Genomic DNA, 14,665 nt, shown 5'->3' with positions numbered 1-14,665 from the left:
GTTCTGAGTTCTCAGTTCTGAAACATGAAGATTTCGGTGGTGCGGTGGTGGTGTTGGTGCAACCAGAAGGGGGTGTTTTTTTCCCAGCTGGGGGTTGGTTGTTGTTGGAGCCGCCGTTCACTGGGAAAACAGAAAGGTTGGGGGCAAAAAAGGAAAGGCAGTGACAAAATGCGCACAAAAATAGAAAAGCAATCTTGCATTGCGACGTAGTAGCGATTAACAAAAACCAAAAAAATATATAAAACAAGGAAAACAATTATAAATTGCGTTATAATTTGTGCGATATGAAGCGGTGAGAATGTTTATCAGGCATTTTGAGGTTCGGGGTTCAATAGACCCGACAGGCGCGGCAAATGCAACGCAAATCCAAATTCTAAATACGAAATACAGAAAAGTTTCGCAAGAGTGAAGAAATAGAATTTATCATATTTATATTTCAAATGTTATTGAAATCTATAGATATATACTCTGCAGAAAAGGAATGTAAACAATAAAAAATGTTTCTAGTATAAACAAATCAGATACTCAGACAACAATTATAATGTACCCAATGAACCCAATCTAGCTCTGATTTTGATGGATCATCTTTATGGAACGTGGTCTGTAGGGCAATAAACACGGTCTGTGACGAACATGAACGCTAATAGGGCTGTCAAAACGGGTTAACGACATCGCTCGATATCGAAAAATATGTATATTTACACTTGGGTCGCACTGATAGTGACTATCTGAAATGCATTTTTGATAAATAGATGATAACTTACCGTTTCACCATTTTGTTGGTTACCCCCGAGTTGTTTTCCTGCTGAGTGCCAATATCAACGGATCTGTTATAATCCAGTTTTGATGTAAAGATTTTAATGCGACGGAAATTAATTTTGCCGATCTTTTTGTAAAACCTTTAAATAATCGATATGTATATTAAGGATTAATATTAATTGCTCTTCAACGCGACTTTTACTTCCTAGTAGGATAGAAGTAGTTTTTTAAGCGATGGCGGCGCAGCAGGAGTCCAATTGGAAAACAAAATAAAATGAAGACAAAAAGAATTCGAGGGGTAGACAATTTTATTTATAATTTTCATTGCAGGCGGATTCTACTTGGTTTTTTTTTTCGAAAATTCCTGCTGCTGCGGCGCCAACGCAAGGTTTTATTTTTTGTTGTTGTTTGACTGCACGAAAAATCACTTTATTGATCCGCTTTCGCCGTAATTATATTCACGTTTCTGTAGTGGAAAAACGGCGGAGATTAGCACGCAATATGAATGCACTTTAGATTTTTCCCTTTCCCACTTCTCCAACACCCCGTCCCCAGCGCTTTTCCACTTTCTTTGCGGCGCTTAGTCACTTCGCACACTCACACACACTCTCCCAAAAATCACTTTCCGATTTGCATTTGCATTTTTACCTCTCGAATGCGATTTATTCAGCAATCTGCTTTGGATATTATTTATATTACTTTCGAACTGGCTCATTCGCGCACAGAATCTTAGTGATTTTCCTGTGTTATTTTCCGATACACATAAACAAAGCTCGCGGCGTTTGGCTTTTCCGCATCTCGCGCGCGTTTTCAATTTATAACGCTTAGAATTCGATCGCAGTTGGCAGTTTTAATACACGGTTATTTTGTTTTAAAATCGAAGGCAGTGCGCCTGCCTTTCCTTTTGTTTTGTTGTTTAATTATCAGCGATAAAACGGCGTAGACAACAACAAATAACGATGCGTGGTGATGCGGGCGGTGGTTTTGATTCGTTGGAGCTAGTGTGACTGCAGGTCGGCTAAGCAGGCAACCCACTTGAAACGCCTACACAAAAAAATCGTACTAGAAAATACCTAACGAACTTTTAAATTGGTTCCTGTCTTTACTAGGTATTTGCGCCGACTATACCTACTCTGCTGTGTCACAGAGCTCTGTTAACTTTAGCGCTCAAAATAAATAAGATAATACCTTCTGTTGCCTCGCCGAGCTCTGTTAATTAATTCGATTAAATGAAATACATTAAATATATATACGTATTTTGTTTTTTAAAATATTTGTTTCACATCATTTGATATCTGTAATGTCATTTGCGGATTTTTTACCTAGGTTCAATATATCGGCAAACTAATAAATTTATCGATTGCTTATCAGATCAATTAAATATTCAAGCACAATGCTCCACTAATAATAAATTATTCATTTACTCAACCTTAGAGAAGAATGAATGCAATATTCGTTATCAAGTACATACATGAAACAAATTGAGGGTTTGGTAAAAAATAGACTTCTATTACGCAGTCCTATGCTATTTGTCAGCCCCATATGGAATTCAATAAACAACGAATATTTTCCCTTAACAAATAATAAATATCGCCGACTTGTTCAACTATGAATTAACAGTGTATTTTCATGTAATGCCTGCTGCATCACATCGGTTGGTTTGCGGTGGCCAACCCAGCTTATCGGCTACGAATCTTATACCTATTTGTTATGGTTATAATGGTGTATGTATGATTTTCAGCAGATCAGATCAGTGGCGTTCAGAACTCGCCGCTCTTGCCGTCGCAGGCTACGATCTTGACCTTGTCCACCTTGACGAACTCGTGGACTTCGCGAAACTCCACATCGTTGAGCATGAGGGTCCAGACATTGTCGCAGAAGCGATAGGTGTTTAGTTTTCCAGCCTTAAAAGTCACACGGGCCTTTACCCGCTGGTTTAGAGCATTGTTGATGCTCTTGTCGAACTGGAGCAGCACCTTGAACGCTAGCCCAGGCGTGATCTGGCCGTACTGCAATATGGAATACGAAAATTAAATTGCGTTTTTGTCGACCATTGGCAAAGTACGGCCATTTTGGTATCTATTACTTACCTGAATCAGCTCATCGAGGCTCTCCTGTAGAGTGTTTCCGAGTGTGGTATTACGGTAAAGTTGGTACGACATGGTATCTCTGTTTACTTCGGCTTATCTTCACTTTTTCCTAGAATTTTACGTTTACGTCTTGTTAACTAGACCACAAAAATTTAATGCGAAGCAACAGCTTAGTGTTGGTAAGGGTCCAGGAACGATATTTTGCAGCACTAGTTTGGCTGGGTTGCCAGATGGAGTAGGGCTTGTAAATCAAACAGTAGAGGGCGTTATTGGCAATCGACCGTTTTTGTTTAAATTTGCGATTTACAAAAATGTTTTATATTTTGAGGAAGCGTATTTTTGAAGTGTTCATAATTTATTCTGATGAATCGGAAGCATATGTGTAGTCCGTTTTAATATCTTTATTAGATCGTTCCGCATCGGTTTCAGCCTCTAGTCTATTATTTGGATCACTTAGGTTTCCTGCGGCTTCCAAATCTTCCTTCTTGCTCGCCACCAATGTACGAGCTTTTTCCTTGGCTTTGGCTATTAGATCCCTGTACTTGGGCAACCTTTTTTCAAAGATTTCGTTGGACTTCTTTGTTGCGGCCTGAACCAATATATCTCCCGTAAAGCAGCGCATTGCATTTTGGAACATCTTTCGGACTGAGCTCACAAAGGTATCAAAGCTTTCAAAATTATCAGAGTTTAAACGATCCTGCAGTACACGCCAATCCAGTTTCTCTTCACGATCATGGTCGTAGTCCTTATTTGGGCCGTATCGTCGCCAGTATTCAGCGTTATTAAAAGCCCATGTGAACTCCTTGCGTTTTTGTTTAACCATTGATTTCAGGAGATGATCACAATGGCTCTTCTCAATCAACCGGTCCAGAGATTTGTAACAGACTATGACTGGTGGTGTTTTGGGTTTTGGTGGCAAAGGTGGAGCTGGTGGTGGAGATGTCAACATTGACAATGGCATGTGTATTGGTCCAACAGGAGCAGTAGTCAAAGGAGGTGGCAGGACAACTGGTCGCAGAAGAGGTGGAGGAACAGTATGATTTTCTGATGGATTTCTAAAGCTACTTGCCATCGGTCTATCCCAAGGCTTTAGCATTGGAAACAATGGATTCATAGGCATGAAACTTATTTTGGGATCTGGTGTTATGAAGCTTGGAATAGGCGGTCTAAAAGGTGTTACACCGGGAATCGGGGTGGAGACGTACTTGGAAGAAATACGTCCATTGCAGTTTACCGGATAATGAAATGGCACTGTAGAAGGTAATTCTGTTGGAACTGGAGGAAGGTCAAAATTGTCGTTAGCCTTTCTTTTACGCTTGTCCTTAGGCTTTATTTCTTCCTCCTTGCTAAAATCAAGCGCTTCAATGCGAGCATAGAAGGCGTCCTTCATCACCATGCCAGCATTATAAACCGGCGATCCCTCCAAATTATACATTCTACAGTTCTCAAAAATCAGATCAAAATCATATATAGCCTCACTTGCCTGCCAATAATAGTTGTTATGCAAACGCTTTTTGATCGTATTTAAGTCCATTGGGTACTTGATCCTTGAGTGATAGTCGGGAACATCCAACATTACCGAATTTACGGGATTACGAAAATAAAACGAAAAGCGACACCGAAGTAAAATGTTCAACGTGGACTTGATGTCTTCCAGTAAGTTGGTCCTGCGTCCTGGACGATTTTCTGGTGGCATGACCGGCGGTTGGACTATCCCATTCACGGGTTGAAGAGGCGGTTCATAGCGCGGTGGTGGCATAAGATTGTCCATTTCTTAGTAGATTAAATATAAAAGTTAAACATTAAACACTTTTTCGAATAATTAAACTAACCCGACTTCCGATGTAAAGGTGATAGTTCTTTCAGCTTGGAAAACCGACTTATACTGAACCTGTTTGTCACATTTTCCAAGCACTACTACTTGACGTAAAAGTCTGTGGTAATTTGTTTAACATTTAAATACTATTTTGTAAGACTAAGCACATCATAATCTCACTAACACTTAACCTTCAATAGGTGGAATCCGTAATAAACAGAATAGATGACTGATTGACTAGATTTTAGTCTTAATCAAAGCCTTCAACGATGCAGTTGCATTCGGGGAAAATATATAAGCAAATGGATTTATCAGTGATTTTTATATCTTACCTAAGCTTTGTACAAATATCTGTCATTCCAGGTAAGATTAGTGTTTATTAAATACTACAGTAGTATATCACGAAGAATATATTAAATATTTACTAGGTAAAGCTACTGGATCTACTGTAGTTGGTGGCAATCCTGCCCCGCCGAAGAAATATCCCATGGCTGCTCGTCTTGGCCATGTCAACCCTCTTGAGAACGATACCAAGTGGTTCTGCGGAGGCACGTTGATTAGTCACCGGGTGGTTTTAACGGCTGCCCACTGTTTCTATTCAGATGTGTACGTATTATATATGTAATCCCACCTCTGAATTCACTTATAGAAATTACATCATTTCTAGGGGATCAGTAAATATTGTGCGCCTGGGCGAACTAGTTTTCGATAGCAACACGGACGATGCAGAGCCGGAGGACTATGAGGTTCTGGAAAGCAAGGCCCATCCGGACTTCAGGTACCCGGTGCTCTACAATGACATTGGGATTGTTCGGTTGCGTAAACACGTAACCTTTAGCGTTTACAAAATGCCAGCCTGCCTTCCTTTGAATAATGGAGAGCAGTTAAGTTTCTTCACTGCCATCGGTTGGGGTCAAACGGAGTATGATAACTTCGAGCCTTCCAAGGAACTGATGGAGGTGAGACTTCGAAACTATAATCGCTCATGTCGGGAGACAACGTATCCAAATGAGGACTTGCCCGAAGGCTATAAAGCACAATCGCAATTGTGCATTGGATACCCCGGTCACAGGGACACTTGTAATGGTGACTCTGGTGGTCCACTCCTGATTGCCCATACTGGAAATGGATGTAAATTCCAAGTCATGGGAATCACATCGGTAGGCATTGCATGTGATACTCCGAATGTTCCCAGTTTGTACACCAGGGTGCACTCCTTCCAAGATTGGATCATAAAGGAAATAAACAGCGGCTAGTCGTAGCCAACATTTGCATAATTAAAAACGAATTTGATCATTATAAAGAATGAATTAAATTTTTTTATAGTACGAAGTGTACCCTTCAATTTCATTAAATAAATAATTACAAAAATTCAATAAAGCATTTAAGTTCTCTGGTTTTTGACTTTTTATTTGTTTTGTGTGGTTCCGCTAAGTGTGGTTTCGTTTTGTATTTTGTTTTACAATTATAATTTTACAATAGTTTCAACTAAATAAATAATAACAATTTATAAATATAATTTCTTTCATTCCTCCTTCATCGCTTACTCAGGGTTTTCGTTTGTGTTCGACATAAATAATTTCTTCTTCTAGAGTTTATAAAACATTTTGGGTTCAAGCAATAAATGAAAATCAGAAGCTGCTTTTGATTCAAAGTTAATTGCTTAATTAAGCAAATGTAATAATTTTGGACGCAATGACTGCGTAGATCTGCCCTCTTGTGGTTGGTTACTCAATTTTTAACTTAGTGGCTAAGTATCAGCTAAGGCTATCTATTTATAAAAATAATGGTTAAGTCTATAAAATTGCAACGAAAACAAAACCTATACGAAAAAAACCAAGGGTCTATATGCAATAAATAAATACTTAGTACTAACATCTGTAGCTTGGGGTTGGGGGTGTTTACTATATACAAAACAACGCAAAATTGCGCCGTGGCGCTTTTCTAAGAAGCAAACCTACTGCTTATTGTTAGAACTCTTCTTTGTAACTTGATTTTCATTAACATCATCTTGCTGTTTTATTGTCTATTTCAAAAGTGTGGCGCGCGCCGCCCAACGACGCAACTAAGCGGGGAGTCGTGTGAGAGAGTCTGGTAAAGAATACAAAACAACAAACTCCAAAGCTGAGGCCTGACATCTAACACTAAACTCTATACTCGTATCGTATATGGGATAGCTTTATATATGTATGACCTGGCGGCATCTCATCCCGCTTTACTTATGCCCAATGACGAGCGTGTAGTTGGCTGTGCTTACTGTCGACGACAACGTCGACAACGCTGGTCATTTGGTCAGCTTTAGGATCTCGGAACGAGCCAGAGTGGTTCCAGTTCCAGTCGTAGCTACAGCCGTAGCTCCAGCTCCCTGCAGCGTACCAGTGCCCGTTGCGCCCGCCGGTGGAGCTGGAGCTATGCGTATGGGTTTGGCTCGCTGCTGATTGAAGAGGCCACTCAATGTGGCCGCCGTGCTGGTGGTTAGCATCATGCTGGCCCCACTTGTATTAGCCTGGCGCTTGCTCCGTGCGAGTCCATTTATTTTGTTGTTCGTTGAAGAGGGCGACTGCTGCTGTTGCTGCTGATACTGCTGTTGCTGTTGCTGTTGTCCGCCGGCAATTACAGCTGGTCCTGCCGATGCTGGAACAACGGCAATGCTAGCTGATGATGATGAGGATGTGGCTGCGGGTATCGTGGAGGCTGAAATGTTATCCAACTCAGTCATTGCTTCTTGTATGGCCCGCTCGAGTTGCGAGTTCAGTTTGCGGCTCCTTTGTGGTCGCATATTGGGTGTGTGTATGAGGTTGAGTTTTTGGTTGGTTTCAGGTTGGGTTTGGGTTTTTTTTTTGCATTTTCGAGTGGGGTTGTTGTTGGTCATGATGATGATGATGATTATGCATACACACACACACAGAGTTATACACGTTGGGGTTGGCAGGGCAGGGTTTAATTTTTGGATTTGGTTCAGCGCATTTTAAAAAAGAAACAAGAATATTAATTAGCAAATTAAAAGTCAAAATGTAAACAATGATTAAATTAATTAATAATGCATATAAATGCCGATTTATCACTCAATTGCTTAGCTATGGATTATCTATCAAATTATCTACATTTCAAAGGCTAACTGAAGGCTGCAAAATAAATATATATAGGCTTAAAAGGAAACTACAAAATAAAATGCTACTAAATGGAAAAACTTTTATAACTTTTAGAGTTTAAAAAATGAAAAAATAAACTACAATGTAAGAGAAAATGCATTACTTAAACATAGATCAAAACTTAAAACAGATTTACATTCGATATTAAAAAGTACTAAAAATATAGTAAAGTAGTTTATAGTTCTATCTACAGTGCTGGTCTGGTGGTACACCTATAGCCAAAGGTTCCCTCAATAACGCTGCCTGTTGGATTAACTTGATTAAAATTCAAACCTCCCCCCTAATTTCTTCCTAGACATCCCCAACCTTGGATTGATGCTCACTTTCTCGTATCCTTCTGGGCCTTGTGATGTGCTTCCAGACCCTCGGAGAGGCTCTGCAACGAGTTGACCGGAATCAGTTCGGAGGTGGAGCGCCCGCCGCCGCCAAACCACTGAACCCACACGTGGTCAAACTGCTGCGACGGCGTGCACACTCCGTCGGGCATCTTGACGATTTTCCCGGGCCAGGCGGGATGGCCACGGGCCGGACCCCAGATCAGTTCCCCAATGGCGAAGGATCTTGGCGGCAACAGGAAACTTCTACCCATTGGCGTGGCCGTTGCACGTACCGCCCCACGCTGCGGCCGACGTGAACGTTTCGTGGGCGTCTTGTTGGTCGCCTTCTCAACAGTTGATGGAGCCTCTAGGATCGGAGGGGTTGGAACCGATGACTGCAACTGCGTTGTTGTGGGTGACTCTACGAAAGGCACACACACACATAAAGACTAGGACTATGGCTTTTTGTTGTTACTCGTGGGGCAGAGGTGATCCCAGCACCAAGCGATAGACAGACGGGGAGCGAAGATTACAAACTAAACAAAGGTGCAGGTGCAGGTGCAGGTGCGGGTGCTGGAGATGGTGCAGGCGATCATGCAGTGGCCAAATGGGTGTTCGTGTTTTGGTGATGGGTTAGCGTGTGGATGCAGTTAGTGCTGGTCAGCGATGGGGCCTTACCCTGGTAGTCAACGTTAACTACTTTGTGGCTATGAAGGAAGGTGTTTGAATGGCTGTTGTTGGAGATGTTTGGAGTGTGTTGTTGCACGGCCTGTTGGCGGAGCAAATGATGGCGGTGACCCGCCGTCACATTGTTGGTTAGTTGTGCCGGCGATGACGATGTTATGGACATGGATGCGGATGTGGAGTTGGTGTTAGATGTGGCCATTCGCATACCTTGTCCCTGCATCAGACTGATTCCATTCTCTCCCGCTGACTGCGATGTGATGTGGATGCGTCTGATCTTCGGATCCGAATGCTTGTAGATTCCAGTTGGTTGGGTGAACAGATTGTTGTTACAGATACCTGGTTTGGTAAGAGGATTGTATAAGTAGGGATTCAACATACAAGTTAGATGCACCTACTCCTTTCACAGTCCGTGGAAGACGGCGACTGCCTGCTCTCAACGCTTTGGGGAGAAACCGCCGCATCTGGCTCTGAACTGGACACACATTGCACCTAATAAGGAGTGGAAAGTGATTAGAAAACATCTAGGAAGGAGAAATCAAACACTTACCATATCGCTGCCACTGCTTCGATGGCTGGGAGGTCGCTCCGGGCTTCGTGGACTGCAGGTTGTTGTATCCGGCGGACTGGCAGCTGTTCCCTGACGACTCATCACCGTCTCTGTCACATAGGTGGCCTGAGCCGGCTGCAAACTGATCTGCGTGGGCTGCGGGGCTGGCTGCTGTTGGATCTGGATGGTAGTGGTCGTGGGACTTGCCTGAACGAAGGATGCACCTCCCTGCTGACCCGTTGGCATCACCAGACCCATGGGTGTGGAATAGATCTGCCCAATGGGACTTAACTGCCCATTAGCTCCCACTAAGTACTGTTGACCCCCAGCGCTAGGCGAAATAAAGGAGGGCTTGCTCTGGGGTGATGGAGTTCGCAGCATCACAGGACCCTGTGGCGTCATCAGACTGGTAGTGGGCATGTTCTGGATTTGCAGCAGAGTAGCATCCGGTCCCATTACCAATCCGGCGGGCATAAGAAGCTGTTGTCCAATGAGATTAACCTGCTGCAGGATTTGCCCATTTTGGAGCAGAAGCTGTTGCGTCTGTTGAGCCTGTGGAGGATTGGGCTTGTTTACCACGATACCTTGGATCCCAGGACTCAGTTGGAATTGCTGTTGAAACTGAGGAGCTGCCGCCGCTGCCTGCTGGTGGAGCATAGCTGGTGCCTGGCTTGGGATGCTGGGCGAGATCTGTGGCGAAATAGTCTTGGCGGGCGAACCATTCGGCGGCGGAGTATGACATATGGAGTTCTTCCTTTTCCGTGCCCTCCTCTTTGTATCCGGCGAACTGATGATAAGCGTCTGCGCTGGAGGCGGCTGCGGCATGGCCAAGATCTGCTCAGCCTGGTGTGGCGCCTGCGATTGCTGTTGCTGCTGGACGATGTAACCTCCATTGGCCAGGGTATTCAGCAGCACAGCCTGCGGTTGATTTCCTGTTCCTCCGGCAGTCGCCTGATTAATTTGGCCCGCCTGCGAGGTGATGATCTGGTGGTGCAACAGCTTGGCTCCACCGGAGTTCAGGATCACAGTACTGCTACTACTGCTGGAACTTGCAGTCGCCACGGGAGAGGGTTGGCTGACGATATAACCACCTCCCGGTTGTGGATGTAACTCGGCCGGCTGCTGTTGCTGGATGATGACACCTTGTCCAGGCTGACCGGGACGATGATGCTGCGTCGTCTGTTTGCTGGGCGTGGGTATGACCAGAAGCTGTCCCGACGATGTCATTATTAATTGACCACCACCACCTGCTCCACCCATTGCATTGGCCATCGATTGCAGCTGTGCCACAGTGGGATTCGAGTTGGCCAATGTGGTAGTTACCGGGCGACCCGTGATCGTACTCGCTCCCGCGGAAGAGGTAACTATGCTTCTGGTCATCGTGGCCAGGGCTGCACTGCTACTGGGAACAGCCAAACGCTGGCCGGGAATGATCTGCGTCTGCTGCTGACGCATTAGACGGACATGGGCAGGCACAGTGACGGGTGCTGGAGCTGGAAGATTCACCTGGGTCTGCGTGCGCATCTGCAGCAACTGTGGCTGCATCTGAACATGCATTTGGGGCTTGGGTGAAGCGGAGGGCGTGCTCTTCGCCGAATCAATCGAATCCGTTGGCGAGGATAGACTCTGTCGCGGGCTCTCATGACTGGTGGATATTGCGCCCACCTGCTCGGGTCGCTTCTCTAACGTTTCGCTGGCACTACTCGATACTGGTGACTCCTGGGGAGCTGGGACCAGTGTCACGCTAGTGATCTGTGGTTTCTGGGGTCGTGCAAAGGCGGCGGTGTCCACTTGCAGGGTTCTTGGTCCAGTGGATGGTTGGGTACTTGTGGCAGGTGCTGGATCCGTTTCCCATTTCCCGAAGAGCGAAAGGCGTCGAATCTTCTGGCGTTGCAACTGCTGCAAATGTTGTTGCTGCTGGAGTTGCTGTTGATGCTGCAACTGTTGGGAGCTGTGCACAATAGGTTCCTGTGGCAAAGCTCTCGCCGTGGCAGTTCCTGCCGCTGTTTTCGTCCCATCCAAGCCCACTCCCAGGCTGCTATGCAACATAGCTGTTTGCTGTTGCAGATAACCAGCCGGGTCGTCCTTAAAGTTGGGATGTTGATGGGGTTGCTGTTGCTGTTGCTGCTGGATAACCGTTGTGGCTCCTCCGGGGACAATGGGTGGCGTGGGTGGTGGCGCAAATGCGTTGGCTGGCTGCTTTATCACATGTCCTCCAGTTGAACGCTTGGGGTGGCCGCCGCTAACTTGAACTCCGCCTAATGCTAATGTTTGACTAGTTGGCATCGCATTCGGTAGCGGGAATGTGGGCGTTGAAGCGGGCATGGGCATGGACGTGGGCGTGGTCGTGGTCCGGACCGAGGCAGGTAATTTGTTATTGCCAAATTTGTGGCAATCAGCGTCTGGAAATGGAGCAACAAATTGAAAAGGCAAAGTCAGTGAAAGGTCAAGATATCCTTAGTTTGCTTATGCAAAGCGCGTCGCGTCCTTAAAGTGCCCGCAACGTGTCCACCCCGTAAAGAAACGCCACCCACAAAAGGTCTTGCAAACTGTGAGTTCGGTGGAGCACAAAAATGGGAAGCGCTATAGGAATCCCAAAATCAGAACACACAAACGTGCGGCCACGAGTGTATCGCACAAAAAAGGGTGTTAGGGGGTGGCTCCAAGGGCATGTCAGTGGCTTTCCTTTTTCAAACGTAAGCATATAATGGCAGACTTATAATTAAAAAGCTTTACCCCCCCAAAAAAAAGCAAGGGATGCATCCCTCAAACAATAAAAATAAATACGAACAAAAAACCAGCCACAGAAAATTTAAATTCATTTAGCCAGGGCAAAGATTTTTGAAATTTTTTTTCTGTTTTTTTTTTTTTTTTGCAAATACTTGCCACACCCACAGAGACCGCAGCCTGACCAACTTTTTGCGCCACCTTCCCCATTATCTGCGTTGGCTCGCGAAAATTTCTAAATCGTGGAAAACTTTTGCTTTGTGCGGGGCTTTTAATGCGACTCTGATTGGACTCTCTCACCCGCTGGCAAGGATTGCAAGTGGTTGCTCCTGTCTGCCTTGTGGTGGTGTGGCCCAAAGGGCAGTGGGCGTGGCTGGTAGGCGGTACACAGTGGACGCGCTCGGTTAAACTTTTGCCATCAAGTCCCTTTTGTTTCAATTAACCTTTTCATTTTAAAGTTTTTAACAATGTTTGCCAAATGTTTGCCCAACTGCTGAGCTGTCTCTGACTCCCTTGTCCACCTTGCACAGGCCACGCCTACTCCATTTCCATCTCCATGTCGTTGTCCATGAATGACTAAATGACTGAATGAATGACTGACTGACTGACTGAAGGAATGAATGTGCGTGCGCTGGCAAACCCTTTTTTCCTTTCCCCCCGAAATTGGCAACAGTTTTGCAGTTGTTTTCCTTTTTCCTTGCACTCGGCGGGCAAATATCTCAAATGGAAATCAAATTGCTTTGAATTGCTGGAAGAAAAACCCTTTCAAAAAGTCTGCCAGCCTGCGGCAGTTGCAGGTCGCAAAAAGTGGAAAGTGCGGATGCTGAATTGGTGCGGTGTCAATAGAATAAAAGTTTTTGAAAGTGCTTCCCGGGTGATTGCAGAGGGAATCCAATACAAATAATCGACCAGCCAACAGCACGAATAATTTATACTCTTACACAAAGTTTCCTCTGAGTTTAGAAGGTATTTATCATGTAGTTTTTTCAATTGTAACATCTCAATAAGTTTGAAACTCCAATTAAATTGAAAAATTAATCAAATCAACACATAACTTTTGGCCTTGAGAGATATACCCCACCCAAAGATGAAGTAATCTTGAATGCAGAGTCACATTTTCAGTGGTAAAAGTTTTGTATATCTTGCTAATTGGCTTCCTGAGCAACAGAAATCAACGCTGAACTTTTGCCCTTTTCCGTTTTTGTGTCACCTTCAAGATGGTTTGGATATATCTGAAACTCAACCCACTGGAATCCCCACCATCGAGATCCCATTCCCATTCGCAAGCTGTCCAAGCTGCTTGGGGCGTTCTCAAGTGTAAATGTTTCCCAGCAGTCGGGGGTCTTTAATAAACATAACATTTATTTATCATGCTGCTCTCTCTGCTCGACTTAAAGCGCCTGCAGCTGTTGGTCGGGAAAATCCAGTTGTTGGGGTGCGGAGGAGGGGAAAAAAACTTAGTGGGTGGCTTATGTCTTTGACTAACGCTTTGGGTTTTTTGTTTGGGACGCGTTAACTTCCTTTGACTGGTCATACAAAAGACAAAATCAAAACAAGCTAAAGAATCAAGGGGAAAGACAGGGAGGAGGTCTTAAGGGGAGACAAACAGACGGCAAACGGGTGGAAGGCATCCGAAATGCACTTCCTGCCAATGCTCAAACAACCCACCTCCCAGGTTTTACCCCGAAACCACCTATGGTATGCTGTTTTAAGCTTGTTGAACTCGTTGCTTTCGCTGTGTTTGTTTGTTCGCTCGCTCGCCTTGCGATTTTATCCTTTTATTTCCTTGAACTCCCCAGCCCTAACCCAGTATCCTTGTGTATATCCATCTGTATCTCCCGCCCTGCCACTACCCTCCCTGTTTGTGTGTGTGTGTGCAGTTTCACTTTATCATTGTCTAGGCATCGTTTTTCACTTGGCAGCAGCCACAGTCAACATCGAGCACCTTTTCCACTGCATCTGTTTGCACGACCACATACACGTCCCTGTGCATGTGCATGTATGCTAACAGGTGAGGCCATAATATTAGGACTACTTCTGTTTAACAACATTTAACACTAAATTATTTAAACAAAGAAATTTTAATTATTTAAAAAATCCTATTTTAATATAACCAAGATATTTCAGAAATATTTTAAAGACCCTTTAAAGACACTTAGCTGACCCCAACTGTGCCTGCAGCAATTTGAAGGGTGTGCCTGGGTGTTTGTGTGCAGTTCCTGCTGTGCTCCATTTTGGCATGGCTTTGCTTTTGCTTTGCTTAGGATTTTCCTTGGCCCAGCCTGCACTTTTCGCACGTATCTACACTAGTTTTCCTTTTGGCCTGACCTCACCTCCGGCTATATCCTGTCAGCCCCCTTTCTCCTACCCACTTCCCGCTCTTGTGCATCCGTCGACGTCGTCTTCGTCTTGCTCGTCGTCAGTCCTTGTCGTCGTTTTTTTCTACATATATATATATATATTTTTTTTTCCTTTCTCCTTTCTATTTTTGCAGTTGCGCAAAAATGCAGGCATCACATTTTTCCATAGCATACTTTTGAGCGCTGTAAATGTTCACCCGCAGGGGAGCT

General features: G+C 44.5%; 5 protein-coding genes across 12 annotated transcripts in view; 1 reads left to right on the top strand and 4 right to left on the bottom strand.

Annotated features, from left to right (window-relative positions):
- LOC108116648 (protein pellino) overlaps positions 1-866 on the bottom strand; it is a 30,006-nt gene extending 29,140 nt beyond the window's left edge. Inside the window, exon 1 of the mRNA XM_017228635.2 lies at positions 765-866. Within this exon, the coding sequence (XP_017084124.1) occupies positions 765-775 (11 nt within the window). The 5' untranslated portion in view covers positions 776-866. The remainder of the gene's footprint in view (positions 1-764) is intronic.
- Positions 867-2,360: 1,494 nt separating this feature from the next.
- Positions 2,361-3,037, bottom strand: LOC108116541 (transcription initiation factor IIA subunit 2). The gene is made up of 2 exons (XM_017228479.2): positions 2,850-3,037; positions 2,361-2,768 (listed from the first exon to the last, which is right to left on the bottom strand). The coding sequence occupies exons 1-2, from the start codon at positions 2,919-2,921 to the stop codon at positions 2,520-2,522; spliced, it is 321 nt and encodes a 106-aa protein (XP_017083968.1). The 5' UTR covers positions 2,922-3,037; the 3' UTR covers positions 2,361-2,519.
- A 91-nt stretch (positions 3,038-3,128) lies between these two features.
- Positions 3,129-4,737, bottom strand: LOC108116540 (bromodomain-containing protein 2). Its single transcript, XM_017228478.2, has 2 exons — positions 4,682-4,737; positions 3,129-4,622 (listed from the first exon to the last, which is right to left on the bottom strand). Exon 2 carries the CDS (start codon positions 4,618-4,620, stop codon positions 3,205-3,207), a length of 1,416 nt encoding a protein of 471 aa, XP_017083967.2. The 5' UTR covers positions 4,621-4,622; positions 4,682-4,737; the 3' UTR covers positions 3,129-3,204.
- A 173-nt stretch (positions 4,738-4,910) lies between these two features.
- LOC108116629 (serine protease snake-like) lies at positions 4,911-5,971 on the top strand. Its single transcript, XM_017228608.2, has 3 exons — positions 4,911-5,028; positions 5,094-5,271; positions 5,333-5,971. Exons 1-3 carry the CDS (start codon positions 4,935-4,937, stop codon positions 5,919-5,921), a joined length of 861 nt encoding a protein of 286 aa, XP_017084097.1. The 5' UTR covers positions 4,911-4,934; the 3' UTR covers positions 5,922-5,971.
- A 65-nt stretch (positions 5,972-6,036) lies between these two features.
- Positions 6,037-14,665, bottom strand: part of LOC108116626 (mucin-12) — a 28,811-nt gene continuing 20,182 nt past the window's right edge. For 5 of the 8 annotated variants that reach the window (XM_017228604.2, XM_041819531.1, XM_041819532.1 and 2 more), the window contains 5 exons: positions 9,369-11,770; positions 9,217-9,310; positions 8,813-9,157; positions 8,141-8,555; positions 6,037-7,430 (listed from right to left, as the gene is read on the bottom strand). In XM_017228604.2, coding sequence (XP_017084093.2) covers positions 6,950-7,430; positions 8,141-8,555; positions 8,813-9,157; positions 9,217-9,310; positions 9,369-11,770 — 3,737 coding nt within the window. In that variant the 3' untranslated portion in view covers positions 6,037-6,949. The remainder of the gene's footprint in view (positions 7,431-8,140; positions 8,556-8,812; positions 9,158-9,216; positions 9,311-9,368; positions 11,771-14,665) is intronic. The other 3 variants (XM_041819534.1, XM_041819535.1, XM_041819536.1) reach the window with 3 other exon arrangements.

Source organism: Drosophila eugracilis, unplaced genomic scaffold (assembly GCF_018153835.1).
Source record: "Drosophila eugracilis isolate 14026-0451.02 unplaced genomic scaffold, ASM1815383v1 contig_75, whole genome shotgun sequence".
Taxonomy (NCBI): domain Eukaryota; kingdom Metazoa; phylum Arthropoda; class Insecta; order Diptera; family Drosophilidae; genus Drosophila; species Drosophila eugracilis.
The sequence above is the reverse complement of the archived record's forward strand: the minus strand, read 5'-3'. Positions and strand labels throughout refer to the sequence as shown.